Genomic DNA, 13,066 nt, shown 5'->3' with positions numbered 1-13,066 from the left:
GACTTGATCGGCAACGATGAACTAAGAGACCGATGCCGAGAACCAGACGGCAAGGATTGGCCCAAAATACGCCAGATTTTTCAGTGGGTTGAAGCGATTGGGTGCTATGTTTGGAAATAATGGTTCCCAAGGAATGAACATAAATACCATGAAGGATCATAATCAGGCACAACCAAAGGTGGCTCAATTTCAGTTAGACAATGGGTTTTTAGGGCAAGGAATGTCGATGAATGTGAACAACAATCCACAACAGAAGCTTCAGTTTCAGATGATGGGTAGCTTGGTTTTCCAAGGAACAAATATCATCCCAGCTGAACAGTTGGAGAATTTTTCATATGAACCCAGATGAATGTGACCATGGTTATTTGATCTTCATTCTTTCAGATGGTTAGTGTTTTTTTTTTTAATATTAGTTAGTTGTTAAATGAAAGAATAATAAAACTAAGAATCCCGAGTTACTCTCATTTAGACCTAAGTTACTTTCATTTAGACCTAAGTTACTTTCAGTTAGACCTAAGTTACTTTCAGTTAGACCTAAGTTACTTTCAGTTAGGCCTAAGTTACTTTCAGTTTGAGGTAACTTACTTTCAGTTAGACCTAAGTTACTTTCAGTTAGACCTAAGTTACTTTCAGTTAGACCTAAGTTACTTTCATTTAGAGGTAACTTACTTTCATTTAGACTAACTGAAAAAAATGGAGACTAACTGAAAACAAATTGAGACTAAATGAAAAAAAATGAAGACTAACTGAAAAAAAATTAAGACTAACTGAAATTTTTTTGAAACCAACTGAAAAAAAATTGAAACCACCTGAAAGTCGTCCGACCAAAGATTATGATCGGACGAGTCCGACACAATACGTTCTCATTTTCATTTTCTTTCATTATTGAACTAAAGAAAACAAACATTGATTAAGGACGTACTCGTTTATCTGGGTGAATAATAAAATTATTTTTGTATTAGTTCAACTAGTTTTTATATTATGTATGATGCATGAATTTTTTAGATTGTGACTTGTTACTTAAATTACTATCATAATTATGATATAATTCTTATAAAATTATTTCTCTTCCTACTTCCTACCTCGTTTTTATTTGTCCCGCTTTAGTCTTTACCATTCTCCTCTACTTTGTTTATTCTTTTTGGGCCAATTCTTTGTCCCAGCCCAACAATTACACCCACGGCCCACCCAAACCTTTTAGACCTTCCATCCGTCGCACTTAAGTTAAGGGACCCCACCCAATTCATTATTCTAAATGGGAAAAGTTAAATGGCAAAAGTGCAAAACACCAGGTTAAATCCTAGCTCCTCGCACTTTTGTTACTTGAAAGACTTGGCTTTTACCATATAGTGATCCAAACTGGAAATTTATGAAGCTTTTGGTATGCTATTTTCGTCCATCTATGTTGCTCTAGTGGAGCAATGGTTTGAGGATGGAGGTTTTCCTGTGGTACAACAGCAATCTGGTGGTTTTGTGAGTTGATGTCGTGGCAATGGAATCTAGACATTTTATTAAAAACATACGGACAATCATAAGAAACAAAGCGTCTTGTGTGAGACATGCGTGTTAGCCATTCATTTAGAATGACTCAGAAGAGGTGTTGTCATCGATTTATGGGCATAAGACAATCAATATATGAGCTTAAATTGATACATGTCTGACTTGAATTGATAGATGTTTTGGATTAAACTGATAGATGTCTTAGTTACACTGATATACTATGAGTCAAACTAATCAATTTTTCGATTTAAATGATATAATATAGGTATAAACTAATAGGTTAAACTGATAAATATATATGATTTAAACTAATAAATGCCATATTTAAACCAATACTGTCTTAATATTTAGAGAACGTATTGTGTCGGACTCGTCCGACACAACACTCTCATCGGACGAGCAACACAACGCAACGCGCGCGACTTATTAAAGACCGAAAAAATAAAAAAAAAACAAAAAAAACACTTTCACCCTCTTCATCCGCTTCATCCGCCATTGTTCAAGAACAAAAACATATCCAACAGATCCACTTTCTCACTACAAATCTAGTTCCACTACTGAAATCTAGTTTGTTACAAATTGAACAAGAATGTCAACCGAAGATTCGAATTCACAAATCGCAAGTTCGTTACAAATTGATCTGAGCAATGAGAATACTCACAGAGATCTCACATTACAAATTGAACTAAACAATGAAAACCGTAACACAGATATCACATCAGAAAAAAAAAGAAAGAAATTACATGAAGAATCAGCTGGAATACAAGACAAAGAACAGGTGTATGTCTAAAATTAATTTTCAATTGCATTTACTATTTTCAGTTGAATTTTGATTGTATCAGTTAGTATGTATAAAATTACTTTACATTGCAACAAAAGTCTATTTTTCACTCATTAACTTCTTTTTCAGTTAGACTTATTTAGTTTTCAGTTAGACTTATTAAGTTTCAGTTAGACTTATTAGTTTCAGTTAAGTACTTTAGTTTTCAGTTAATATAGTTTTCAGTTAGACTTATTAGTGTTCAGTTAGAGTACTTTAGTTTCTCAGTTAATATTACTTTCAGTTAGACTTATTTAGTTTCAGTTGACTTATTAAGTGTTCAGTTAGAGTATTTAGTTTTCAGTTAATATACTTCTCAGTTAGACTTATTTATTTTCAGTTAGACTTATTTAGTTTTCAGTTAGACTTATTAATGTTCAGTTAGATAATTTAGTTTTCAGTTAGACTTATTAACTCTTCAGTTAGACTATTTACCTTCAGTTAGACTTATTTACGCTTCAGTTAGACTTATTTACTCTTCAGTTAGACTGATTCAGTTAGACTATTAGTTTAGTTAGATATTTAGTTTTCAGTTAGACTTATTAACTCTTCAGTTAGACTTATTTACACTTTCAGTTAGACTTATTTCTCTTCAGTTAGACTTATTTACTCTTCAGTTAGACTGATTCAGTTAGACTAATTTAGTTTTCAGTTAGACTTATTTAGTTTTCAGTTAGACTTATTAACTCTTCAGTTAGACTTATTTGCTATTCAGTTAGACTTATTTGCTCTTCAGTTAGACAGATTCAGTTAGACTTATTTAGTTTTCAGTTAGACTTATTTTCTTTTCAGTTGGTCCTTAATTTATTTCATTTAGTATAATTATTCTTTCATTTGATACTATTACAATCATTTCAGCTACACTTGTTTAGTTTTCAGTTAGTGCTTTTGTTCTTTAAGTTAGTGTCCTATTTTTCGATGAACTCAACAGCTGAACATGAATATCTCAAGTACATCAATGACGAAAATATCAGTAGCAGTTTAATAGGGAGACATGTTACAGATCACAAAGATGGTTACAACTTGTATCAAGCACACTCAAGAGCATTAGGATTTAGTATTAGGAAACAAACTCTAAGGAGGAGGAGAATTGATAATTCAATATACGAATTCTACTTGGTTTGCTCAAAGGAAGGAGGCTCAAAATCAACAAACAAAATAACAGAACCAAAAGAAAAAGACACACAACAAGAAAAACTGTTCAGTACATACCAGATGTTGAGCAGCCAACCAAAAAAAAGGAAAGAGTAGTCAATGAAACAAGAACAGCATGCAAAGCCATGGTCAGATTTAAGCAAGAAAAACCTGGTGAAGACTTTGTTGTAGTAGCTCATGAGTTGCAGCACAACCATGAGTTGGTAATACAACAAGAAATACATCATCTGAAATCAGAAAGGAAGATAACTGAACAAAAAGGACAACTAATACAAACAATGGTTGAATCTGGCATAAAGCCAATGCATGCATACAACTTTTTGTGTCATGAGGCTGGATCAGAAGAAGTAGTGGGCCACACAAAAAGGGACCATCTAAACTATATCACACAGTACAGAACAAGATTGGTTGAAGGAAAGGATATGCAGAGGTGTTGGACTTACTTCAGCAAAGAGCGGATGATGATCCTGCATTCTTCTACAGGCTGAAATTTGGGGAACATAACAACATTGTCAGCTACTTTTGGCGAGATTCAATGATGTTGGAGGACTTCAAAGCATATGGAGATGTTATGATATTTGACACAACATATAGGACAAACAAATATGGACTGATATGTGCACCATTTGTTGGCATAAATTGCCATTGGAAAACAACAATGTTTGCATGTGCTTTCATAACTAATGAAAAGGAAGAGAGCTTTGAATGGCTACTAGAAACATTCAAGAGAGCAATGTGCCAACAAGAGCCAAAGACAATTTTCACTGATCAAGATAAGGCAATGGGCAATGCAATTGAAAAGGTATTTTTCAGTTAGAATTATTTAGTTTTCAGTTAGAATTATTTAGTCTTCAGTTTGAGTTAATTATTATATATTCAGTTAGACTTATTTATAATTCAGTTAGACCTATTTAGTTTTCATTTAGACTCATTAATTTTTCAGTTAGACTAATTTACTTTTCAGTTAGACTCATTGAGTTTTCAGTTAGACTTATTTAGTTTTCAGTTAGACTCGTTTAGTTGTCAGTTAGACTCATTGTTTTCAGTTAGACTTATTTAGTTTCAGTTAGACTCATTTAGTTGTCAGTTAGACTCATATGTTTTCAGTTAGACTATTAGTTTTCAGTTAGACTCATTTATTTCCACTATTTCAGTTAGACTTCTTTCTTTTTCAGTTAGACTTATTGATTATTCAGGTAGACTTAGTTAATTTTCAGTTAGACTTATTTAGTTGTCAGTTACACTTATTTACTTTTCAGTTAGACAAATTTACTTTTCAGTTAGACTTATTTAGTTTTCAGTTAGACTCATTTAGTTTTCATTTGGGCTTCATATTACTTCTTTTTGTCTAATGAAATTTTCAGTTAGCATTTACACTGTTTTCAGTTAGACTTCTTAAATTTTCAGTTGGTCTTCATATTATTTCTTTACCTTTTAATTAGATTCACAAGCATTCAAATGAAAGTGATTTCTAGCATAATATGTACTATCTTAAACAGGTTTTCCCAAATACAAGACATAGGCTTTGCCTTTGGCATATAGAGAAGAACTTTGTAAGCCACTTCGGATCCCTCAAGACCAATGAAGACTTCAAGAACATGTTCAAGAACTGTTTGATGGGGTGTCAAAATGAATCAGGCTTTGAAGAATTGTGGGCGAAAATGATGGAATTGTATGGACACGAGAAAAAGAATGGTTCGAGCAAGTATATGATCAGAGACACAAGTGGTGCACCGCATTAAAAGGGATATGTTTTCAGCTGGAATCTTATCATCACAAAGAAGTGAAGTCACAAATAAGGCAATATCATTCAATGCAAAAGCAACAACAAACCTGTTTGAATTCTATCATATATTTGAGCAAACAGTGAAAAGATGGAGAAGCAATGAAACTAGTGACAACTTCCGGAACAGAACTGAACGTCCCAAAGCCGTCAAATCCAAATCAAAGCTTCTGAAACATGCAGCTGATGTATACACACTAGCACTGTATAATGACTTTGAAACAGAGTATGAGTGGGCAATGGCAATCATTTTTAACGAGCATTTGCAACAGAAAACTCACAGCTGAAGTTGTTTGAAGTCTCACCAGAAGAAGATTTCACAATTCACATACAGTAGCATACGATGAGGCTACAACAGAATTAGTGTGCTCATGTCAATGCTTCACAGAGACGGGGATGCTTTGCTTTCACATAATAAGGGTCATGCACATGTTCAGCATATTTCAAATACCACAACAATATATCCTTAAGAGATGGACAAGACTTGCAAAGTCAGCAGTATGGGAGAATGTTCAAGGTTAGTGAAATAAATCAATATGATAACTGACAAATGAAAGCAACTAACTGAAAAACTGAAGACTCCAACTGAAACAATTAACTGATCACCTGAAAGATTTAATTAGTGAACTGAAAAAAAAAAGGCTCCAGCTGAAACATTAGATATAACTAACTGATCATTAATGTTACTACCAGAACATTAATTGGGGGTTTTGTTGTGTGGGGAGGGGGATATTAGTGGTGGGGGTTTTGGGGGTGTGGGGTTTAACACTTAACTAACTGAAACAATTAACACACCACCTGAAAGAATTTATAAGCTATCTGAAAATTTAGTTAGTCAAATGAAATAATTGACTAAGAAACATTTATTAAAGCAGACAAGGACCAAAGCCAAAATGCACGTTGTGGACACCATGGAGACATGCAATAACCAAGAATTTCTACAACCTAGTGTCAATATGTCAATCAAATGAGGATGCAAGAACATTATGTGACAAGTCGTTGAAGGAATTATACAAATCAGTGAAAGAAGTTTTCAAGACGATCAACAAAAACAACAAGAAATCGAAGATGAAGAACTACGAAGACAAACAGTTGAAAATCCTGAGGTGATAAAGACAAAAGGAAGACCCCAAAGGGAAACAAGAGAGTAAAAGGACATTTTGAGAAGCGTAAAATGAAGACAAGGCATCCGAACGAATATGGAACAAAAACCCCAAATGTACCTCAAGTTGAATAGTGTTCAAATAATATTAGTTTTCAATTGTATTCCATCAGTAATTGTATTGAAATTTACACTTGTTTATTTCTAAGCTACTCGAAATTCATAATATTAGTATTTATTGTCCTTCAGTTAGACTTGTTTATTTTTCAGCTAGTTTTCTAGTGCTTCAGTTAGACGTGTTTACTTTTCAGCTTATATTAATTGAGTTTCAGTTAGACTTGTGTATTTTTCAGCTAGTGTTAATTCTGCTTCAGTTAGACTTATTTATTTCTCAGCTATCTTTATACTGCTTCAGTTAGACTTGTGTATTTTCAGCTAGTCTTAATTATGCTTCAGTTAGACTTATTTATTTTTCAGCTTGTATTAATTGTCTTCAGTTAGACTTGTGTATATTTCTGCTTCAGTTAGACTTATTTGATTTTCAGCTCTCTATTAATTACGCTTCAGTTAGACTTGTGTATTTTCAGCTAGTGTTAATTTTCCTTCAGTCAGACTTATTTATTTTTCAGCTAGTATTAATTGTGCTTCAGCTAGACTTCTTTATTTTTCAGCTAGTTTATAGAGCTTCAGTTAGACTTGTTTATTTTTCAGTTAGACTTATAACTCTTCAGTTAGACTTGTTTGTTTTTCAGCTACTATTTACAGTGTATTCAGTTAGACTTAAAATTTATATTTACAAATATATGTCATACACTTATTATTATGAGTTAGATTTTTCATTTTTCAGTTGGTGATTGTATTTTTCCAATTAATTTTCAAACAACTTCATTTACACAAATGTATTCCATTCAAAGTAAGTGTAAATGTACAATTCATTAAAGAACACAGATATAAAATGTAAAATGAGTTTGTGCTTTTCACTGTACATTGCAAAATTAATGGTTCTATTTCTACTGTACATTATAATAATAATAAAAAAAAGTTTGGCACCTAAAATAATGAAATTTCAACAGTTGCTCTATTTTCACTTTGTCTCCAAAATTATTATTCAACACATCTTCTACTTTCGCCTCATGATCCCTCCTTCGCCGTAAAATGTGTGCTTCTTTTCTATTCGTCTTCTTTGATCGATTAAATGCTAATTTATCTAGAACAGCCTCTTTATCCTTCCTTATCTTCTGTCTTGCCATCAGTTCAGGTTTCTTTGCAGACCAAACATAACAGTCATGCTTCACTTTCTCTCTCAGTTTGTTTAAAGGATGGTCCACAAGACGAAGAGCAAGCCTACACCGCTCAAGGTTTTTGGTGGCTGCCTAAAAAATAAAAAAATCAAAACTATTAAAAAAGTTTCAAAAATGTAACAATTACAAAATAAAACTAACTGAAAATAAACAACAACATCAACTAGTCTTTATAGTGCTTCATTGTTTTTCAGGTAGTCCTTATAATGCTTTCAGCTAGTAATGATTGTGTTTCAGTTAGACTTGATTGTTTTTCAGCTAGTATTTATTTGTTTCAGTTAGACTTGTTTATTTCTAAGCTAGTCTTTACAGTGCTTCAGTTAGACTTCATTATTTCTCAGCTAGTCTTTATAGTGCTTCAGTTAGACATCTTTGTTTTTCAGCTAGTCTTTCAAGTCCTTCACTAACTGCTATCATACCTTTTTCTATTAAAAAACTTTCAAAAACAGAAATGTAACAAGCAAATACTCCTAAAAAATAAAGTAATCATACCCTTTTCAGGTCAACAAGTGCACATGGTTAGTATTTTGACCGTCATACAGCTCCATGGTTTTGATTGCATAGACACCACAATCAAAATTGTTGTCCTTGCTTCTCCAAGGGAAGTAAAGAGTTGATGTTTGCCAATGGTGGAGACGATCAAAATCACGACATCTCATAGTCTCTTGCATAAAAGAATCAAAAGCACGACACTGCATTTGAAGATCAAAAAAGTAAACAACAATTAAAAAACAAGTAATAAAATGGAACAAAAAAAAAATACAAATGCTCATAAAAAGGTACGTACAAAGTATGTAAGACCGTTAAATTCCTCATGCTTATATCTATCAATGTCCTTCATGTCTGTACGATTGTCAATATTTTCAATCCTTTTTGCTTTCTTGTTCAGCACCAAGACAGTATAATGATCATCCTTGTGAACAGGAACAAAAATCTGGAAGATAAACATAAGATGCAAAAGCAATAAGTCTACCTGACAGAGAACAAAAAACAAAATGAAATACTAAAAACACTAGCTGAACTAAAAACATACACTAACTGAAAACATAAACTAGGACTAACTGACAAGTAACATACACTAACTGAAAGAGAAATAACTAACTACAAACAAACACTAAAGAAACATAAAATAATACTAAGTGAAATAAAAAAATGGTTAACAATAATACAACTAACCAGTTCAGCTTCTCGAATATCATTCCCTGGAAATGATTTCACCCATGAAGAAATAGCTTCCTTACATTTCTTGTGAATAAATCATCATCTTTTGTAATAAGCTTTTTCTTGTTTTCTTCCCATTCCTTCAACTTCTGATCATACTACTAGTGCCCTCCAGCTTCTTCAAAATAATCTCATTTTCAGCAATCTCACTCTCAAACTGAACCTTTTTTACCTTCTCAGCACACAACCAATTGATATAGTTCTACAACAAAAGAAAATAGATATTATGACAAACTGAAACAGAAGATAACAACTGAAAAATAATTTAGTTTTCAGTTAGACTTTTTAAAATGTCAGTTAGATTTATTTACTTTTCAGTTAGACTTATTTAGTTTTCAGTTAGACTCATTAAGTTTTCAGTTAGACTCATTAAGTTTTCAGTTAGACTCATTAAGTTCTCAGTGAGACTCATTAAGTTTTCAGTTAGACTTATTTACTTCTCAGTTAGACATATTTACTTTTCAGTTAGACTCATTTAGTTTTCAGTTAGACTTATTTAGTTTTCAGTTAGACTCATTAAGTTTTCAGTTAGACTCATTAAGTTTTCAGTTAGACTCATTAATTTCAGTTAGACTTATTTACTTCTCAGTTAGAGTAATTTACTTTTCAGTTAGACTCATTTAGTTTTCAGTTAGACTTCTTTATTTTTCAGTTACACTTATTATTATTCAGCTAACTTATTAAGTTTTCAGTTAGACTTATTTAGTTGTCAGTTACACTTATTTACTTTTTATTAGACTGAAAACATAATATGACCAACTGAAAAACATAACATGACAAACTGAAAAACAGAAGATGACCAACTGACAAAATACTATGACCAAATGAAAACAAACATATAAAACTAAGCAATAACAACACTTACAAAAGGCATAATATTAAACCAGAATCTCCTTGTTGCAGAAGGTGATTCCTCTTCTTGCCTATTGAACATGAAGGCGCATCCGTCAATAACTCCACTTGTCAGCCAACCTTGACGAGGCATGCTAATTAAGTCGAATTTGTACGCTGAACCGCATAGTTGCTATGAGGATTATCAAAATCCACAATGAGATCACTTTTAGTTCACTTTGCATAATGTCATTTTTCATCTTCACTTCCTCAGAATCTGTATCCAATGACATATATATGCAACATCTTCATACTCATTGTAAAATAGATAATCAACTAGCAACCTCTGGTCAGGAGACAGATCACTCAAATATCTATTATAATGCTGCAAACTTCGACATAATATTATGCCATGGTTGTTGACAGGAACACATGCAATCCAGGGTAGAAGATGAAACAACACCAGCTTCCTTCTCATCCCTTCTTTTTTAGCCTTGTCAGATGATGATTCAACTCCATGATCAGCAATCCTATCAATCAGGTCCTCCAAACCTTCATCGTCATAATCATCACCTGGTTCCTTAACTCTCACAACTTTCCCAACTTTCTCTGAAGAAGGGTCATAGTCCCACCCCTTCAATAATTCAGGTGTTGAAGGGATTTCTGACTTTGATTGTTTCTGAGGTTTGTAGGATTTGTATGATGATTGATCAGAATAAGAGCCATCACCCTGCATTCAATTAAAATATCAAAAAAAATGACAGATATACTAACTGAAAGATAAACATACACTAACTGAAAATAGAACAGATACTAACTGACAAGAAACATAAACCAAATGAAAAATAAACTATTACTAACTGACAAGAAAGATACACTAACTGAAACATAAAATAATACTAACTGACAAGAAACAAACACTAACTGACATGAAACTTACACTAACTCAAACATAAACTAATACTAACTGACAACAAACATACACTAACTGAAATAAAAGATATACTAAATGACAAGAAACATACACTAACTGAAACAGAAAAATAAACAAATTAAAACAGAAACTAAAACTATACTTACTCGAGGATATTTTACATTTACTGGAGTGATGATTGGAATTGAACTTCCAACACCCTCACCACTCTCTGCACTATCTGCAAGATCCTCAACAACAGGACTAGGAGTTAATAGTTGGAATGAAGGGCCATCGAAATCAGCAATGTTTTTCCTTTTAGCAGAAGAATCAACTCTCCAAGACTTTCTGCTATATACATTCTCAACAGCTTCAACAACGGAGGAGGAGGAGGAGGAGTTGGAGTACGAAGATCAACAATATCAATACCAGCAGCGGTGCGAGTAGGGACGTGTGTAGAAATTTTACACTTATCCTTATCCTTAGCCCCTTTGACTTGATCATCATCAGCATTCCTCCTCTTCCTATCAGCTTCCTTTGGTTGTTCTTTCTCAACATCTTAATTCAAAAACAAAAAACAATAAAAAATAAATATAAAAAGTTCCATTTGATATTTATATGATATTCATTGGTATTAAGACTATTTCAGTTAGAGTATCAAAATTTTCAGTTGGTCTGAATATTCTTTCAGTTTGACTTGTTTATTGTTCAGGTAGTCTTTATATATAGTCCTTCAGTTAGACTTGTTTATTTTTTCAGCTAGTCTTTATAATACTTCAGTTAGACTTATTTACTCTTCCGTTAGACTTATTTACTCTTCAGTTACACTGATTAAGTTAGACTTATTAAGTGTTCAGTTAGAGTAATTTAGTTTTCAGTTAGACTTATTAACTCTTCAGTTAGACTTATTTACACTTCAGTTAGACTTATTTTCTCTTCAGTTAGACTTATTTACTCTTCAGTTAGACTAATTTAGTTTTCAGTTAGACTTATTTAGTTTTCAGTTAGACTTATTAACTCTTCAATTAGACGTATTTGCTCTTCAGTTAGACTTATTTGCTCATCAGTTAGACTAATTTAGTTTTCAGTTGATATACTTTTCAGTTAGACTTATTTTCTTTTCAGTTGGTCCTTAATTTATTTCATTTAGTATAATTATTCTTTTATTTGATACTATTACAATCATTTTCAGCTACACTTTATAATACTTCATCAGTTATTGTTCAGGTAATCTTTATAGTGCTTACTTCCTATTTATTTTTCAGTTCGTTTTCATATTGTTACAAACTAAAACAGTATTTCAGTTGCTATTTATAAGATATTATTTCCTTTAGAGCATCACATTTTTCAGTTGGTCTTTGAATTCTTTCAATTAGGAATAACATGAAAGAAACTTACTTCCTCCTTTCTCTCCTTCTGCATGAACCCCAGCATCCAACTCTTTATTTCCTCCTTCCTCTTTATCTCCTTGAAGACCACAATCATCATCAGCATTGCCAGTCTTCTTATTATCATCTTCCTTCGGTTCTTTCTCATTATCTTCATTCAAAAACAAAAACAATAAAAAAAATAAATAAATACACAATAACTGAAAAACACAAAATCAGAAATGAATAAATTCATTGACAAACTAAAACTATTTTTCCACCAGATTAAATAAAAACAAATACCAAAAGTTTCATTTGGTATTTATATGATATTCAGCTAGTATTAATATTATTTCAGTTAGAATATCAGACTTTTCAGTTGGTCTTTTTATTCTTTCAGTTAGCTATTTAACTTTTTCATTTAAGCAAACTAAAACAATACAATAAGAAGAACTTACTTCCACCTTCCTCTCCATCTCCATGAAGACCAGCATCCTTATCTCCTACTTTGTCTTCATCTCCTTGAAGACCAGGATCACCATTATCTCCTCCTTTGTCTTCATCTCCATGAAGACCAGCATCCTTATCTCCTCCTTTGTCTTCATCTCCTTGAAGACCAGGATCACCATTATCATCAGCATCATCATCCTTTGTCTCATTATAATTATGGTGATCCTTATCATCACCATCATCATCATCATCATCATCATCATCTTCTTTATGCTGATCATCATCAGCATTCATCTTCTTCTCATCCTCCTCTCCTTCTTTTTCATCATCTTCATTCAAAACATAAAAAAACAACTAAATACACATAAACTGAAACAATGTTTCCAACAGATGAAAAAAATAAAATAAACTGAAAAAATCCAACAATCAAATGAAAACTTAAGTGAATTGAAAAAATTCATTTACTATTCATCTCATTTTCAGCTGGTGTTCATATTATTTCAGTTAGACTGTCACAGTTTTCAGTTGGTCTTTTTATTCTTTCAGTTAGAGTCTCAAAGTTAGCTATTTCACTTCTTCAGTTAAACATTTCTTTCAGTTAGAGTCTAAATTTTTTATTCCAA

The 13,066-nt window shown here is 32.3% G+C and overlaps 2 protein-coding genes across 3 annotated transcripts; one reads left to right on the top strand and one right to left on the bottom strand.

Moving 5' to 3' along the window:
* Positions 1-3,907: 3,907 nt before the first annotated feature.
* On the top strand, positions 3,908-5,217 carry LOC130589957 (protein FAR1-RELATED SEQUENCE 5-like). Its single transcript, XM_057391616.1, has 2 exons — positions 3,908-4,277; positions 4,975-5,217. The coding sequence occupies exons 1-2, from the start codon at positions 4,011-4,013 to the stop codon at positions 5,215-5,217; spliced, it is 510 nt and encodes a 169-aa protein (XP_057247599.1). The 5' UTR covers positions 3,908-4,010.
* A 4,983-nt stretch (positions 5,218-10,200) lies between these two features.
* On the bottom strand, positions 10,201-12,916 carry LOC130589772 (uncharacterized). Of its 2 annotated transcripts, XR_008967420.1 has the most exons (4): positions 12,452-12,916; positions 12,025-12,165; positions 10,794-11,184; positions 10,201-10,443 (listed from the first exon to the last, which is right to left on the bottom strand). XR_008967420.1 is itself a non-coding variant. In XM_057391333.1 (3 exons), exons 1-3 carry the CDS (start codon positions 12,735-12,737, stop codon positions 10,898-10,900), a joined length of 714 nt encoding a protein of 237 aa, XP_057247316.1. In that variant the 5' UTR covers positions 12,738-12,916; the 3' UTR covers positions 10,752-10,897. The 2 variants fall into 2 exon arrangements, 1 of the variants encoding a protein (XP_057247316.1); XM_057391333.1 differs by lacking the exon at positions 10,201-10,443 and having other exon boundaries at positions 10,752-11,184.
* Positions 12,917-13,066: the final 150 nt, after the last annotated feature.

The sequence above is a fragment of the Beta vulgaris genome, chromosome 8 (genome assembly GCF_026745355.1).
Source record: "Beta vulgaris subsp. vulgaris cultivar EL10 chromosome 8, EL10.2, whole genome shotgun sequence".
NCBI lineage: Eukaryota > Viridiplantae > Streptophyta > Magnoliopsida > Caryophyllales > Amaranthaceae > Beta > Beta vulgaris.
Note: the sequence above shows the minus strand (reverse complement) of the source record. Positions and strands in the feature narration are given on the sequence as shown.

Bases quoted from the DNA above. Each gene is read 5' to 3' on its own strand.
- LOC130589957 (XM_057391616.1), top strand. From the start codon at position 4,011: ATGATGTTGGAGGACTTCAAAGCATATGGAGATGTTATGATATTTGAC. The intron at 4,278-4,974 runs GTATTTTTCAGT...TATCTTAAACAG, and splicing joins TGGGCAATGCAATTGAAAAG to GTTTTCCCAAATACAAGACA.
- LOC130589772 (XM_057391333.1), bottom strand. From the start codon at position 12,737: ATGAATGCTGATGATGATCAGCATAAAGAAGATGATGATGATGATGAT. The intron at 12,166-12,451 runs GTAAGTTCTTCT...TTTTGAATGAAG, and splicing joins AGATGGAGAGGAAGGTGGAA to ATAATGAGAAAGAACCGAAG. The intron at 11,185-12,024 runs GTAAGTTTCTTT...TTTTGAATTAAG, and splicing joins AGAAGGAGAGAAAGGAGGAA to ATGTTGAGAAAGAACAACCA.